The sequence below is a fragment of the Falco punctatus genome, assembly GCF_963210335.1.
Source record: "Falco punctatus genome assembly, chromosome: Z".
In the NCBI taxonomy this organism is placed as follows: Eukaryota; Metazoa; Chordata; class Aves; order Falconiformes; family Falconidae; genus Falco; species Falco punctatus.
This window is the reverse complement of record NC_137586.1, coordinates 41,525,075-41,541,054: the sequence shown is the minus strand read 5'-3', so window position 1 is coordinate 41,541,054 and position 15,980 is coordinate 41,525,075. Positions and strand designations below refer to the sequence as shown.

General features: G+C 41.2%; 1 protein-coding gene across 1 annotated transcript in view; it reads right to left on the bottom strand.

Moving 5' to 3' along the window:
• Nucleotides 1-4,497: 4,497 nt before the first annotated feature.
• PSAT1 (phosphoserine aminotransferase 1) overlaps nt 4,498-15,980 on the bottom strand; it is a 73,127-nt gene continuing 61,644 nt past the window's right edge. Inside the window, exon 9 of the mRNA XM_080371519.1 lies at nt 4,498-6,130. Within this exon, the coding sequence (XP_080227645.1) occupies nt 6,079-6,130 (52 nt within the window). The 3' untranslated portion in view covers nt 4,498-6,078. The remainder of the gene's footprint in view (nt 6,131-15,980) is intronic.

Genomic DNA, 15,980 nt, shown 5'->3' with positions numbered 1-15,980 from the left:
TCCAGGTCTGATTGTTAATGTTGAATCCATTAAAGTGTCTCTTAGATCTGCCTTAATGTACTTCCCTGCATAAAATAGAGCTTAAACATTTCCATTTACTTAGCTTTTCATTATTGGTTGAATATTTGCCTTTATTACATCATCCTATGTTAAATTGGGCTTGGGTTATTTTAAAAAATAGCACTTTATTAAAGCTTCATTTGTCAGAAGCCAATATCTGAAAAATTATCAGCATGTTGGTAAAAATAACCAGCTGATGCTAAAAATGTAAGAAGAAATTCACAATATTCAACCCTCGTTCATAAAACCAAGATGCTCAAGGAAGAAAACCACATTTCATCTTGGGGAAAAGACATTCACAAACAGTTTTCATTTGGAAGAATAAAAGATACTATGTTTACTTAAGCTGTCACCTTCTGAGTGTCTCCAAGGAGGGAATTCTTTCCTCTAGCTCAAAATCGCTTCCTCCTCCATAAAAAAAAAAAAAAAAAAAAAAAAAAAAAAAGTCATTAGATAAAAGTGTAAATAGGAAACACAGGGTAGAGAGAACATGCAGGAAATCATCAACTTCCAGCTCAGGTCAGGCATTTCACAGCAATTCTGCACAGGCCATTGAGTATTACAGTACACAGGCCAACTACAGCATTTCTTCTCATCTACAAGGGTTTTCCATTCACAGTACATACAAAGCCAGCCCAGGACTGCCAGGTCAGCCTGGGGTATATTTCTGATGCTGCCTCCATGCAATACTTCTTTTTTTTTATTTACCTGAATGTTTCTGTTGTTGACTTGAATCAGAGAGTTACTTTGTCACTAATTATCTGTCATTTTCAGCCCCTTTTGCTGAGGGAGTAAACCAAAATCAGAGCCTTGTAGGCTTGATTTTATCGTAAAAGGAGTTATCAGTAATTTGATAGAATGCAGCACATTTCCAAATGAAAAGCCCTTTTCTGGTGCAGGAGTCATTAAACAACATAGCTTCTTTCCTCACATTCCCACAGTTCTTCTAGCCAAATATTTAACTCCCAAAGTTTCTCTCAAGTCAGCAGCCCCATCCTTGTTCACTCTTCTGAGGCATCCTTGGGCTCTGATATTCTAGCTCTCTCCCCTCGCCCCTGCATTTTCTCGCCTAAAGTGATATTCAACAGAGCTTCTCCATCCAAAAACCGAATACCAAATAGTTTTGTACAGGCTTTTGTTTGTGTAGTAATACGGTATCAGCTGCCTGCCACACGCATTAAATGAAAATCAACAGCTGAATTTAACAATCTCGGTACTGCCACTGCTGTACAGCATATGTCAGAGTCAGATTCAGCTGTAGCTTTCTAGCAATGCAAAACCACTAGAAGCACACCTTTATCAGGTCACTGAGGGTTTCTTCTCACTAAAAGTATGCAAAACCCACATGGTATACAGAGCAATATAGTTATATGGTGTCAGTCTCTGAGAACAGGGTTTGGCCTGGAAATCCCACGCACTTGACCAGCCCTGGCCAAATGTCAAAGGGCAGCTCCTGCGCCTCAGGAAGGGCACCTCTCACAGCTGCCCACAAAAAAGTACACAAGCCACAGTGCTCCCTAACCTGCTACAGTCTTCTGAGCAGTTTTTGCGTTGTCCATCACTCAGAGCTCTGTCCAGATATACAGTGTAGATCCAAGTGTATAAATTACTGTATATTATTTATAAAATTTACAAATTGCTGTAAAATATTTACAAAATTATTTACAAGAGTTACAAAAGCTCCAATGACAAACTTCCCCTTTTATTTCTCTATATATACATATATATATATTTATATATATATATCAATTATAGAATAATCTAAGTAATCACTGAGATTTATCACTTTTTGTATTAGGTTTTCAAGAGTTTCCTTGTTTTCTATTCTTACATTCTCATCTCTTTCCAGTCTAAGAATTTAACTCAGTTTTTCACAAACAGTCCTGCCAGATGAGGCAGCCTGGGTCTCTTTGCCAGTGTGACTCTGAAGTTCAGCAACTTAGAAAATGTGTCAGCCTGAACTGGTAAAAACCTTTGGATAGATTTGATCCAAGTTCTACCTAAGGTAAACAGGGTGTTTCCTTTAAATCAACACCTTAAAGTTGACTGGGATAGAATGGGCTGTGAAATTGCTTTCTTGCTTGCCATACAGAGATTGTCCATCTTTTTAGTATGTTTCTTTCCCTAAGCCTGAAAAAATGTGGTCTTCTTCAGAGGAGGCATCTGCTTTCCCAAACTGGAAAAGGCTTTACTGGCTCCCAGAACTTGCAGGCAAAAAGAATTTGCAAGTGATACAGGCTCACTATTGCTGGCAGAAGAGGCTACTTGTAGATGAATGTTGATTCTTGATAGTACCGTGATTCCTGCTGCAATCTGTCTCTCAGATAAGACTCCAAATTGTGCAAAGTGTTGCAGTCTTTGCTTAGTTGCCATTTAGCAACTAGACAGCATTGATAAGAAGTGAATGTAGATCACTGAATATCAGTTCTGGTCATACAAAGGGTACATGTTAGATTCTGAAAATGTCAGAAAACCCCATTAAAACACCATAATAACAAACCTGAAACCTGATTTGCTTTCTTTTTTTTATTCCTTTCTTTGATACAAGTTACAGAAATATTTATCACAAACTAAATAACATGGATGGCTAGGAAAACATACACAAAAATCTGCGAACATTATATTTCCTTTTTGGTTGTTTTTAATATTTTCTTGACCTTTTCTGATTTTGCGAAAAAACATCAACAATAAAAATAATTAAAAAAACACACACACACACACAAAAAAAAACCCAAAACACACAAAAAAACCCAACAACCTTCATCTCTTACTGTGTTCCAGGACAGGTAATAATTGATTGCTTTGTTACAAGGAATGATATTTTCTGAACTCATTCCAGTTAGGAGGGTGGGGAGAAGTGATATATAATGTCCATGCTACACAACAACTACAGTAGATGCCAACATCCTTAGAGACAGTCTTACCAGAGGATCTGAAAGGGAATGGACTTTCTGGAATAGAATCACTTTCTCCCTCGTAGTTCAGATGGCTGACTTCCTGCATCTTGCTTTTCAGTAGTTAGCACAGAAATGTCACATCAAATGTGCCAGGGAATTTTGATGTTTCTGAGGTGTATTTGTGCCTTGCTGACCTTGCCCCAAAAGCCAGATCAACCTTACATTAATTAAGCAACAATTAAGATGCACAAGCACCCCATCCTGCCCACACCTCCCAGGTTATCTATCAGTGGGCATATGACTAGCAAATCCTGCCCTAACCAAAGCCCAGGTTTTTAGTTTCCACCATCCCATCCTAATTCCCAATCCTAAGATTATTACTTTGCCCATGAAAAAACAGTGGTGTCTGTATATATGCTCTTTCAGTCAAACCAGTAGCCACTGCCTGGTATGAGAAAAATCAGGTATGTCATGTTACAAGGTCGGTGATAGCACTTCCTAAACAAATTGTACATTTAAAAAATTCATTTCTTCTTATTACTTAACAATAATTCAGATCTGTTCGCAGTAATGTGAATGGAGGAAAGCCAAAGCACAGATGACAAGAAGACATAAAATCTGAGCCAAAGCACAATATAAAACCTGAACCATTCTCTCACCCTTGTAGAAGATCCCTCTAAGGGAATGCCAAGGTTCATTAATAAGGCAGTGGAGGAAACTTGCTATGACAAGTTACTTTGCCCACAATTAACTTGCATAGGGAGCAGTGTTTGGCTGTGGCTGTGCTAATTCACAGTTATCAATCTGCTGCTCCCACCTAGTGTGTTTCTAGAAAGTCCTTTAGTGTCACGAGCATAAACAGGCTGGTCCTTCTGCATCTGGGAGATGTTTAAAAAATAAAGTAGCTTTCTGTTAAGTATGCGTTCTCTAGCTGAACACATATTTGACTTCTTATGGCTCAGTCCAGTTTCCAGGGAAGATAGCAGTTGTTTCATCTGACTCGGTGGTAGGCGCACCAAAATTTTAATTATCTTTCTAGGGTAAAACAAACACTTCAGGCTAGTAAGTAATAGGGATACCTCCTACTTCTGCGTGCCCTAGAACTCCCACTATAGTAAATCACCACCATTTGTGTTCCCCCATGGTAAAACTCTGCATTGTAAAGCAGGTTCCTTTGCTTGGTGCCACTGTACACCTGAAGGGTCTGGACATAATGCAGGAGTAAGGACTTCATTAAAACAATACTGCAGATAAGAAACAATATGCCAGCAAATTAAAAGAGCTATGATACATTCTGGAAGCACAGATATCAGTGATAAATATGTTTATTTTAGTTGAAAAACTATTTATAATTCATCATTTTGGTAATAAGAGGGAATGGTTGACTTGCACAAAAGTTGCACTGCTCAGTCTGGGCAGGAAAAAATTGGTTATTCACTTATTGAAAAGCAAAACCAAACTCAGAAGACAAACCAGACTTCGAGAAATAAATGGGCTGTAAGAGTATGTACTATTTATCATGTTTGAAAAGAAGTATATCTTAAAGAAAAAAGCAGTAATATCCTTTTATTAGTTACATGTTCGTATTCCACAGCATGCTTTAAAGACAAAAAGAAGTCCTCAAGAGTACATCCTTTCTCACCAGATACTACATTGAGGCAAAGGTTTAGAAATCAAGTCCTGATGGAGGGAACAGGTGGCAAAGAATAGTTGCTTAACGGGGAATGCTGTTCTGCAGAGACTTCTCCAGAAAGAAAAGCAGGACTTGACCCAACATTTCCTACTATGCACTGGCCAGTAAATGAGCGAGTTCCTGAAAGGATGGCTTTGTTTTGCAGAATTCAATCCCACAAGTTCAATATCTTTCAAGAAAACTCAATCCTAAACATGCAAAAGTACAAACTTCTTTACATGGGATGTGAATAGTCCCATGAAGTCAACAGGACCAATAAAAGCATGCAAAGATATACATCATTACATCTCTCACACTAGTGCATTACGTAGTATTATTTAGTTTTTACCGTATGCCCTGAGTTTTATGGGCATTAGCCATGTAACTTTTTAAGAAAAACAGGTAGTTCACCACCAAAAGTCATTTCTGGTTACACACCAAGGCATTTTAGTTGCAGCAATTTTTTATCAGTATTGTACAACTGTCATTATTTGCCACTTTAATAATCTAGTATGTTGTCCATCTGATTGGGAAAATATTCATTAAGAGTGTCTACAGGTATCATATCCAAGTGTGAAAAATAGATCTGAATTTACATTCCCTATGTGCTGGTTTCTTGCATACCACCTAACAAATAGACCTAGCTCTATTCTCCATTATATTTTATCTTGGTGTAACTCAGCTAATTTAATTAGTTAATGTAATATCTGTTAGCATGTGTATAGCGTTGAATATTAATTTTTCCTCAGAGGTACAAAAAGAGTTTGGACAAGAGAGCAGACTCACTGAAACAGTAAGACCCTGGGGACATATATGATGATACCTGCAAAAAGTTACAGATTTCTAGTTCCTGCTAGATCCCTAAATCCCAAAGGTTTCAGTTAAATTTGGCCATTTAAACAATTTCATGGTCTGGGGCCACATCAGCTTCAAGAACATGCAGACTTTCACTACTCAAACAAGAAGTCTTAGCCCACTGTCTGTAAAACCTGTCCCAATAGCTGCTTTTAAATATGCATGATGAAATAAAATTTGCGCACATGCATACCTGCATACACACAAAGACTTTTGTGTATGTACATGTGTGTGTGTGTACATATATATATAAACACACAGAAGTGTCTAAATATGGATTAATGTGCCCGCCTTACACTATTGCTTTTCATAGTCTTGGCCTATAATATGCAGTATGCATGTGAGACACAGGACTGACATGAACAGATGAAAGCAAGGTTTAATTTTAAAAAATTTCCACCCGTGATTAATATTGCAGCCAAAACGATAAAAGTTTGCATGGTTCATCTATCTAGTGAAGTTATTGGCAGCACTATTCATAGAGCAGCATATTTTAAGAAAATAATGCAAATAATGCAGTGAACTTGCAGTGAGCTGCCTCAAAACTTGCAGAGAAAGCCCTGTTCCAAGAACTGTGTCATCCTCCCAGCCATATCACCATTTTTCACAGTAAGCCATGAGATCTTGCAGGTGCTTCAAATACATCCTGCATTAACAAAAAAAAAAAAAAAAAAAAAAAAAAGAAAACAGCTGTCATTAACATACGATTGACCATGAATCTGCAGCAAAATGTTGAAACCATAAGGTGATTCTGTATATCTGTAGTATATGGCAGAAGAAGTTTGACAGGCAACCCCTGCAACTGTCAGGCCCCCAAAGCAACGAAGCAGAAAATAAAAGTGCTCCCAAACACGTTTAAAATGATTCATCTCACTGTTTCACTTTGAAACGAGGAACAAAAATGGAAGCATTCCTATTCCCTATTGAAAGTAATCACAGTTTTATATCCCGCAGTATTTACATAGAGCGAGCTGTTTATTTAGAATCCTTGGTGATAAGGACACGGCAAGCTCATAACTTATTATATATTCTCTTTTCATTTTGTCTTTTTTGGGGCGAGAATTATGTATATTTTATGATAACCCAAAATGACTTATACATAAAAAATACAGACTTTAAAGATAAAAAGGATTAGTAGCAGGTAATGCATTTTCCATGAGTGGCTACAGGGCTCTCAGTTCCAGAATGTACAGGCTGCATACAAATGAATTGATAAAAGTCTGAGGCTGCGGATGGGTAGAAAGGCTCATGCTTTGCTGGAGATGATTCTTAAAGTTACAATAAATCAGACAGACAGTGTCGGCCTTTGAGGATAAACCTGTGATGGCTTGTTGTGCTTCTTTGAATCGCCTCAGAGGCCCAGGGACTAAAAAGTGCCTAGATGTCACATTAAATCTGCCGGGAGGATGGAGCACTTCAAAGAGGAACGCAATCAGATCTGATGGAAAATACATTTTCTGAAAGCTACTGACAAAAAAGTAATCTTTGATGTGGATGTTGAATAACAATTGATATTGTCTTTCCTGACATTTTTCATTATTGCTGTCTTATACAGCCTACTTCATGTATTAAAGCAATATTAACTGTTTGACAGGGACAAATCCTCAAACTATCACATAAGCAATTGTTTCTGAATTGTCTTAGCCCACTGCCTGTAAAACCTGTCCCAATAACTGCTTTTAAATATGATGGTATACTCTTTTCCTTGACTAGCTAGACAGTGTCTGAGCCTTGGCATAATACAATAGAGTCTAGGGGATATTAAAAATGGTTAGGTGGTTATGAGGTGTCATTTGATTATAAGCAAGGTGCAGCAGTGTTTTCTGAAGGTGACTTTTAATGAGAGAGATCTATAAAAAGTTAGTCCTTATTATTCCAAATCTACAATACACATTTATAGCAAGTATATCTACCCAGAAATTTCTAATCTCCTGCAATTCTTCCAGGTTAAAAGAAGAAAAAAGAAACATATGGGAGATCTTTGTTATTTATGCAAAGAAATAAAGCAATCTGAAGCTGTATGAAATGCTATAAAATATCCTGTAGATAAATCCCCCAGTTGTTACTGGAGAGAAATTCATGCAGATCTAAAACCTACATGGCATCTCAAAGGACTGGATCCCTCCTGAGGTTTGATGCCTTAACCACCTACTATAACAATGTGCTGCTTTACCAAAGATCTTTGTAAATCCAGAACCCCTGATTCCTAGATGACCTTGAACTACTGAGTGGGTAGGTGGAAAGGCAACTGTATCTTGATTCAGGTTGTTATATAGGGGTTAACTGCACTAGCACCAGGGAAAGGCACATGTACAGAAACCCCAAGCCTGAGTAAACTGCAACAGTGAGATAATCTACTGCTCTCAGGCTGTCACAAGTTACCAGCATTTCTGTTGTACTATAAAACAGTGAAGCTGTGGCTGTCCCTGTTTACTTCCAATTTCCTTGACAGCCTTCAGTTTTTCACACTCCTGGAAGATGGTTTAACCAGCTTTTTCTCCCTTATCATGACTACCACTACCACAGCCACCACCAGAAGCCTTCTGCAATCAGTCATTTGTTTCAGAAAATTGCTTCTTTTTAGGGAAGAGTCCCTCAGTAAGGTTTTCTGTGGAGTACCTCCCCAGGGAAAATGTTTAATGGTCTACAGTTAGCCTGTTGCGCAGCATAAACTGAGAATAGTTCACTTAAGAGGCTCAGAGTAACTGAGAGAGTATCTCTAGCAGGAAAGAGTAAGCAGCATCGCCATCCGACTGCATAATAAGCAGCTGCAATGTAATAGATATTTTTGTTAACAAGCAGAAGAATTTGAAAGAGAGCATTTGACTACACCTCTCTCCACTACACAGAAACACACGCCTGTTGCCCTCCAGCAGGGAGGAAAAGCTGTCCTTTGCCACTGTTCCATATCACCCTTTCCCCCAGCTGTGTGTGCTCTGGATGGCAGCCATGCCCCAGAGGACGAGGGTAAGTCACACTGTCACTACCACCTCTGCCAGACTCAGCCTCACACGTGCATCTGGTTAGTACCAAGGTGTTTCTCTGCAGGACCTGGCATTCAGAGATACTTTGTTTCAGCCAGAAAGGCAGTTGCTGTCTTCTCATGAAGCTGAGCCAATGAAACCACCTTCTCTTGGATGACTTGCAATTGATAATGACTCTATCCGTACCTTAAAAAAAAAAAAAAAAAAAAAAAAAAGACAGCAGCAACATACTCAGCAGCTTCAAAGGTTATTCCTTCTTATCTCCCAACCCTGACTGTTGCTTTATTATTTCAGATTTAGCTGAGGCCTAATACATCATGTGTATACTTCAGCCTGAAGTTCACACTAGTCCCTTTAGGACTCCAGCTCCTTGACACCTCAAGTCCAGTTCCACCAGGAGAGATTTATTTCCCTTCATGCTCTCCATTGCTCTATCCCTGGTGGGAACTCATCCACTCCCAGGTTTCCCAACACTTCCCTTCTGAGTTATTGAAATAAGGCTGCTTGGCCAGCTGAAACTTCTTTGAAGTCTGGGAATATTTCAGATGTCAAGTCATGAGATTTCCTCTCTCTTTATTTTAGACTGCTGCCTGTGCTTCTAAAAATCTATGAACTACTAAGCATTAAAACCTCACATACAGTGAACTCCTGGCACTGATTTTGCAATCCTACAGTAAATGGAGGAAAGGAAAACCACAGAAATTACCATAATGCATCCTCTGTGGAATTATTAGAAGGATTATTGTTGTTGAGGGACAGGGAAATAAAGATCCATCAGTAGGCAAAAGATGTGTAAAAAGCTTTTAGTTCTGCTTTTTGCCACTGAGGTCAAACTAACGATCCTCTCTCTGCAGAGGTCATTGTTTGACAATAGAGGAAGTCTAGCAAGCACTGCATCAGAAACATCTCAGCCCCAAGATGCAAAGTAGCCAACTAGTACAAACTCACACCACTGCTTCATGTTTCTCCAAAGTTTTCTGATGGGTTAATATTGTGCATGCAGGTTTTATGACAGATCTGCCATTGCCTGTCTTCCTACAGCCCGCAAAAATTTCACCCCATGCCTTCTGACTTTGACAGAAGTATTAGCACATGCCCTCACATGGCTTGTGCTGCTGCTCGGTCTGGTGGGGTTCTGACATTAAACACAAAGCAGCTGACACTTCCCTCGCTGGTTTAGGGCTTAATTATATAAAGCACAGAGGTGGAGTATGCAACTCCTAAATTCAAGAAATCGAAGAAAGAAGCCATTAGGAGGCTGGTGCATAAAAGAAAGCCAGTCTTGCATTAATCAGAACAAAGGAATTGTGAGAAAGCTGATTTTCAAGGGGAGCAGCCTGAGTGATTGCCCAGGGCTTCAGGCTCATGGTGACCCTTGCAAGCTGAAGTTTGCCAGCAGTGAAGGATCATAATTTGGTACACAGGAGAAAGGAGGAGGAGGAAAAAGGCCAAGCTTTGACTCATTCCCATGGTTCTCACGCGTGCAGACTCGCTGCAGAAGCAGCCAGGTTGCACCTACCAGTTAGCCAAGGTCCCATACAACACTAGTACAGCAACTACCATGGCTCAGCCCAACTCCCTCTGAAAGCCACAGCCCTCTACTACAGCTGATCGTTTTCATATGCACAAAGCAAGGGAGGTCCATGACATCTTACAGGCTTTGAATCACTGCTGCCAGAGAGGAGGAGCCCAAATTTAGCACTTAATTTTGCTCATGCCCCTTTGTAGCCTCTGCACACACCTCCGCACATCAAGCTGGTCTTACAGATTCAGAGCTTTCCTGAGCAAATCTGTGAAAGGATGCAAATTGCTCCATAATTACTCAGATGCCTTACAGAGACCTGTGCTACTCAATGTCCAATTTATAACTAATCAGCCCGGTACAACAAGCAGCTCCATGTACAATAACAGCTGATTCTGGCTGGCTTTAGGCTCTTAGAAGTTACATCCCTGCAGGATGTAACAAGACAGTTTTATAAAGCTGTGCAGGTAAAAAGAATAATCAAGGTCACCATTTTCAAAAGCACCTAGAGCTGAAATGAAAGACTAAGCAGATGGTGTGTGGCAGAGTCAAACCTTTCCTAACTATAGTCCTTTTTTCCCAGCTTCTCTGACAAAAGCTTGTGTGAGAGTTTTCTACATAATATCAGCTCTGATTTTCAATATTTTATCCTAAGATTATTAAACAGATGTCTATTAGGATTATGATATTTTCAGCGACCATCTTATGAACATAAAATTCTATCTTTGAACACATAAGCGCTTATAGGTATGTAGAATTTGTATGGCAGCAAGTACTCCAAGTCCTAGTATGCAAGATTCTGCATTCCCCATTTATTTTTTTAAATATACTGATTTACAGAGCAGAGCTACTACAAGAACACAGACTACCTTCTTCACACTGCTTACAGCAGGATCTTATGGATTAGCATTCTTGAGCTCTGTTTCCATTTTCATCACTTACTCCTTGTCATCTTTGTTGTTCTGTTTTGGTGGGGTTTATTCATACACTAAACACAAATATTTGTGCTATTAGCAGTTAACTAATTCCAGGGTAATAGATCTATGACATTATTCTGGTGGGATGACTCCGGCCAGCAGCCAAGCACCCCCACAGCCACTCTCTCACTCCCCTCTCCTGTGGGGTGGTGAGAAGGTTTGTGAATGAAGACACAGACAGTTTAACAGGCAAAGCAAAAGCTGCACTTGCAGGCAAAGCAGAGCGAGGAATTCATTCACCGCTTCCCAGGGCCAGGCAGATGTCCAGCCGCTCCCTGGAAAGCCTGGCCTCAGCACACCTGGCACCGACCTGGGAACCCAAACACCATAACCCCAAATGTCCCCCCGTCCTGCTCCTGCCCTTGAGCTCTTCTTGCTGTGCATGATGTCATATGTCATGGGACATCTCCTTGCCCAGGTGGGGTCAGCTGTGTCCCCTCCCAGTGTCTGGCCCGCACCCAGCCTGGCCGCTTGCTCGGGCACGGGGGTGTAAGGAACAGAGGAAGCCTTGGCACTGTGCGGGCACCATTCCCCAACAGCCAAAACATGGGTGCGTTACCGGGACCGGTTTTGGCACAAATCCCAAACACAGCACTTCGTGGGCTGCTCTGAGGAAAATGGATTCCAACCCAGCCAGAGCCAGTACAATGAAATGGAAATAGAGATAGAACCTGGGCTTTATACTCCTCAAGCTGAATGGTGCAGTCATGTTCTGGGAGAGACGCACCAGCCCCCAGCTGAAAGTGGAGAACCTGGTGCTGTTATTCTTCTCATTGGCATCCAGAAGTGGCATACTCTTTTTATGATCCCCCCAGAGACTAAGGCAACCATTTCTCCATTGCTAGTACATCTCAAAGGTTGTTGCCCTCAGCAGATTTTCTTGATGGCATTGTCTTCTCCATATGCCCTTTCTCCTAACTGTTATCTCATCAGGGAGTACTTCTCCTGCCTGAGAAGGGCTCCAGAAAACTCCCATTTTTGGCCTTCAGGGCCAATCCAAGTGGGCTACAGAAGGTGCTACCTGATTGTATAAAAAGCTGTTTCTTTTCCCCTCCAAGGGCAGATAGACTGACACTCGTGCCCCAACAACATCCTGACATCTGTCAGCTGGGGGAATGTAAGACCCAGCTTTATTTTTTTATTTGAGATTCATGTAAATGGATCTTCTGCCCTGTAATTTATTTGCTTCTAATTACACAATTACTCTCATTTATAGTATCATTTAAAAATGAATTGATGTTAGCCTAGCCTAATTTGCAAAATAAATTAAGCAAATTGTTACTTGATTTTAACTCAAGTAAATCAGCCCCTCCATTCAGTTTGCCTGCATGGTGGCACAGCCAACTGTGACACTGCTGGACGTTGCCACTGTTTGTGTGGCCAGTGCAGTTGTCAGGGCCCTCACTCTAATGAAGCAAGGGGTAGATTAGGGGCTGTCACTGCCTCTGGTTGTGTGGCATTTTGCTTTTCCTGGACGCCTGTTTAAATTGCCCGCTTTGGTCTTGCTCATTATGAAGATTTATACCATCATCTAGTGGAACTCCCCTTAAACTACAACCCATTAACTCCTAGTCTGCACTTTACATGCAGCCTGAGATGGAGACAGTAGGCAATGAGGTTCTCGTATTCAGGTTACTAAATATAGGAGGATTTTTGACATCTTCCAGAGCAGGAAAATTTGCCATAACCACTGTAATTAAAATCTTGCTCAGTATTTGTCTAATGTCGCATTAAATCCATGCAATGCTGCTGCTTTTCTCCCCTTTCCCACTCATCCCTCAGTATTATTTTTCAGGATCTAGAGACACGACTGCAGCAGCAGCCACAGCCAAGTTGCATATAACAGAGGGAAAAAAATCTTACTTAGAAAAGCACATTATAGACCAAGAGGATAAACATGCAACCTATGCTTTCCACAAAGGATTATAAAACATGCCTGAATAAAAATGGGTTTTCATATGAATTTCTTTTCACAGTGCAATAGACAGCATTTGCTCTTGTCTTGTTACAATCACTCTTGTCTAGTAATACATGTATGTTTTTATCAAGCACAGAGATGAGTTACAGTTCTCACAGTTATTCTCTCCACTCTGACAAACAGCATCAAAGTTCTTTCCTTGCTTAATCCATGAGTCTCTCCAGACATCTTCCAAGCCATTTTTTTCTTCTTAATCTAGAAAAAAAATTGGGAAATCACCTGTAGTCCCACACTACATCAGAACATCCAGAAGAGCTGCACAAAACTCTCTGAATCAGCAGAAGGAGCTCACAGTAATTCCATGCCATGCTGCTGATAAAGAAACTAAGTTAGAGGCAGTGTGGGTTTACATAAGCACGTCATCAGTCAGGAAGAGTATTTCCTATTCGGGGCTCGCTGCTCACACACTGGCTCCTGGCTCTGTGCCTGCCTCTGCAGGCACTGATTGAAGGCAGTGGCCACCTCTCACCAAACCTGTGCGAGCTGGGGAAAAAGCCACGCACCCCCCGAGCCTTCTCAGTAAGTGCACAGAGTGACGTGCACACGGTCCCCCACAATACTGCTCATTTCTGATTTAGGCGTGGATGTTGGACCACCAGGGACCCAAGGAGCAATTGCAGTGACTATCCCAGTGCCAGTGGCCTGTGAGGTCAGTGTACTCCCTCGTACCTGGGATCCATACCAGGTGCCCCCCTCCTGGTTCCATTTTGTGACAGTACCCAGTGCACAGCTGACATCAGTACTAACAACACTACCCCAGAGCTGGAACACCACCTTCTGCTTCTCTCCAATACGTACAGTTATTTTCCCACAAATGTTTTTTCTCCCTTCTACCACCATGGCAGTAATCAGCTCATGCTGTGAGAAGCCCTTCTGGGAAAAAGTGCTGACCATGCATTCACATTGTGGATTAGTTTGCTTTTACTCTGATTTAACACTAACATAATTTTCTGTGACCAAATGGCTGATGCCTCCCTGCCCCCAAGGGCACAATTATACCCCTTCAAGCCCCAGCATAAGAATTTTGCAACAGTCAAAAGACAATGTACAGCATAGTAATCCAGTATAACAACACTTGGTTGATAATAAAGCGTACTACAGAGCTACAGTGCAGCTGTTCCATCCAATCTGAAGCATGTGCAGTCCATATTAATAGTTAATTTAGTCGGCTTTTAAATCACAGCAACCTGAACAACAACAAAAAGGCGTGACCTGTCTTTCCTGGAGGAGCCCAGTCACATTCCTCTCCAACTTCTCCATGTGACAGAGCGGTGCTACAATTAAAGCACAGTAATGTGCTTGTTAGTCAAGTCAGGCATTAGTTCTAGTAATGGGGTGCTTGGTGGTGAGATGGATTTCCTTGTTAGGAGCTAAGCACAGGATTAGCTGAATTCTCCATGGAGAAATCTTGATTTGTTCAAGGTCTTTCATGTTTTCTACAGAGAAGGGATTATGTCTACTTAAAGAGGGGGCTTGCTTAAAAAGCTACAAAGTATAAGAAAAGGATTTAGGGCAGTCGGGCCTGTGGTTAAGTAGCTGAGGGGTAGAGGGAGTTTTAGAGCAGAGGATTATTTAAAGCCATAAAGTTCAAAAAATAATTGGTTTAGCACTATTGGGTCAATGCAGAGTAACATGCTGGAAAGGCAGTTAAGCATAAGCTAATATTCATTTTACTTTGGCTAATTATTGCAAGGATTCAGAGTAGAGGGTGAAAGAAGAAATGTTCTAGCTCTTTCCTTTCGGGTCCAACCATACCACACATTTCTTTTCTGTCATTTCTGTGCTCCCTTGCTTACATATATAGATATAGATATAGAGATAGAGATAGATAGACAGATAGATAGATAGATAGATAGATATGGTGTGACATATGTCACCAGCCCAGTGCAAGACTTGCAGAGGTCTCTTTTTTAAAGCTCTGACATTGTTCACTTAATGAGGCCATGAAGTAGACCATTAAAAGCCCTTCAGAAGAGTTGTAGAAATCACAGTCCGTCTGCAGAATCCTATCTCACAGGCAGCTCGGCTTAATCTCCCCCTCCTTCTTTCAAGGCACTAACAGTATTATTAGTCCAGTTTGACTCCAAGCAGACTCTCCTCATCATTAGTGCCTGTGACAAACCTGAACAGATACATCCCACCCTCTGGTCCGTGCAGGGGAATCGCACAGTGCATAGGGGCCATGCTGAAAGCCTGCTGACTCAGGAAGCATGAGGACAACCACACCTCAGCACAGAACAGCCCTTGGTGTGGAGGAAGGAGGTCCAGACTGCATTTTACCCTGTACTTTCACCGTAGTCACCCTGTGAATTAATGGCATACATCTGAGGACATCAGAAGCAAATCACCCCACTGCAGCTGGTAGACCAAGCAGCGGTTTCTCCTAGACAGATTTGGCAAGCCCAATGGATGAAGAGGCTACGGGCACACAGGCCAGATACTCCCACAGCTGGAAGAGCAGGATCAATCATTACACCCTGAGCACAACATGCACAAACGAAGGAAGTGTCAGGCGGACGTTCAGGCTGGACAATAGCTTAGCAATCAGAGTGTGTTTGTTTCTTTAGTAATTCACTGAGAACGGTTCAGTGGGTTTGGTGAACGCTAATGAAGAGAAATAATATTGATTAGGGTGGTAGGAGATACACTCTCCAGGCAGAAATGCACAAGTGTGAGAAAGGAGTAAACCTTTGTGTCTGATGTGCACAATATGAGTCAAGGTATATGGGAACCTGGGCAGAGTAGGTGAGATACTCCAGTAAAACACATGCAGTGCTTATTGCTGCAGATTCAACCAAGCACCTGAAACCATTAAGACCTGTATATTCATCCTTGCAGGGTCTCTGGAAGGTAAGAGGATACATTTATTCCCATTCTGTGGGTCTCAAACTGACACAGAGACTAAGAACTCAATCCCCGATGAGATGTGGTATGGCCACACTCAGAGTTACAAACCTGACCTACTTTAAGCTGTGAGCAGAGGAGTATGCTTACCAATAAAGTTCACACCTGTTTACCTTTATTCTGCTCTCACT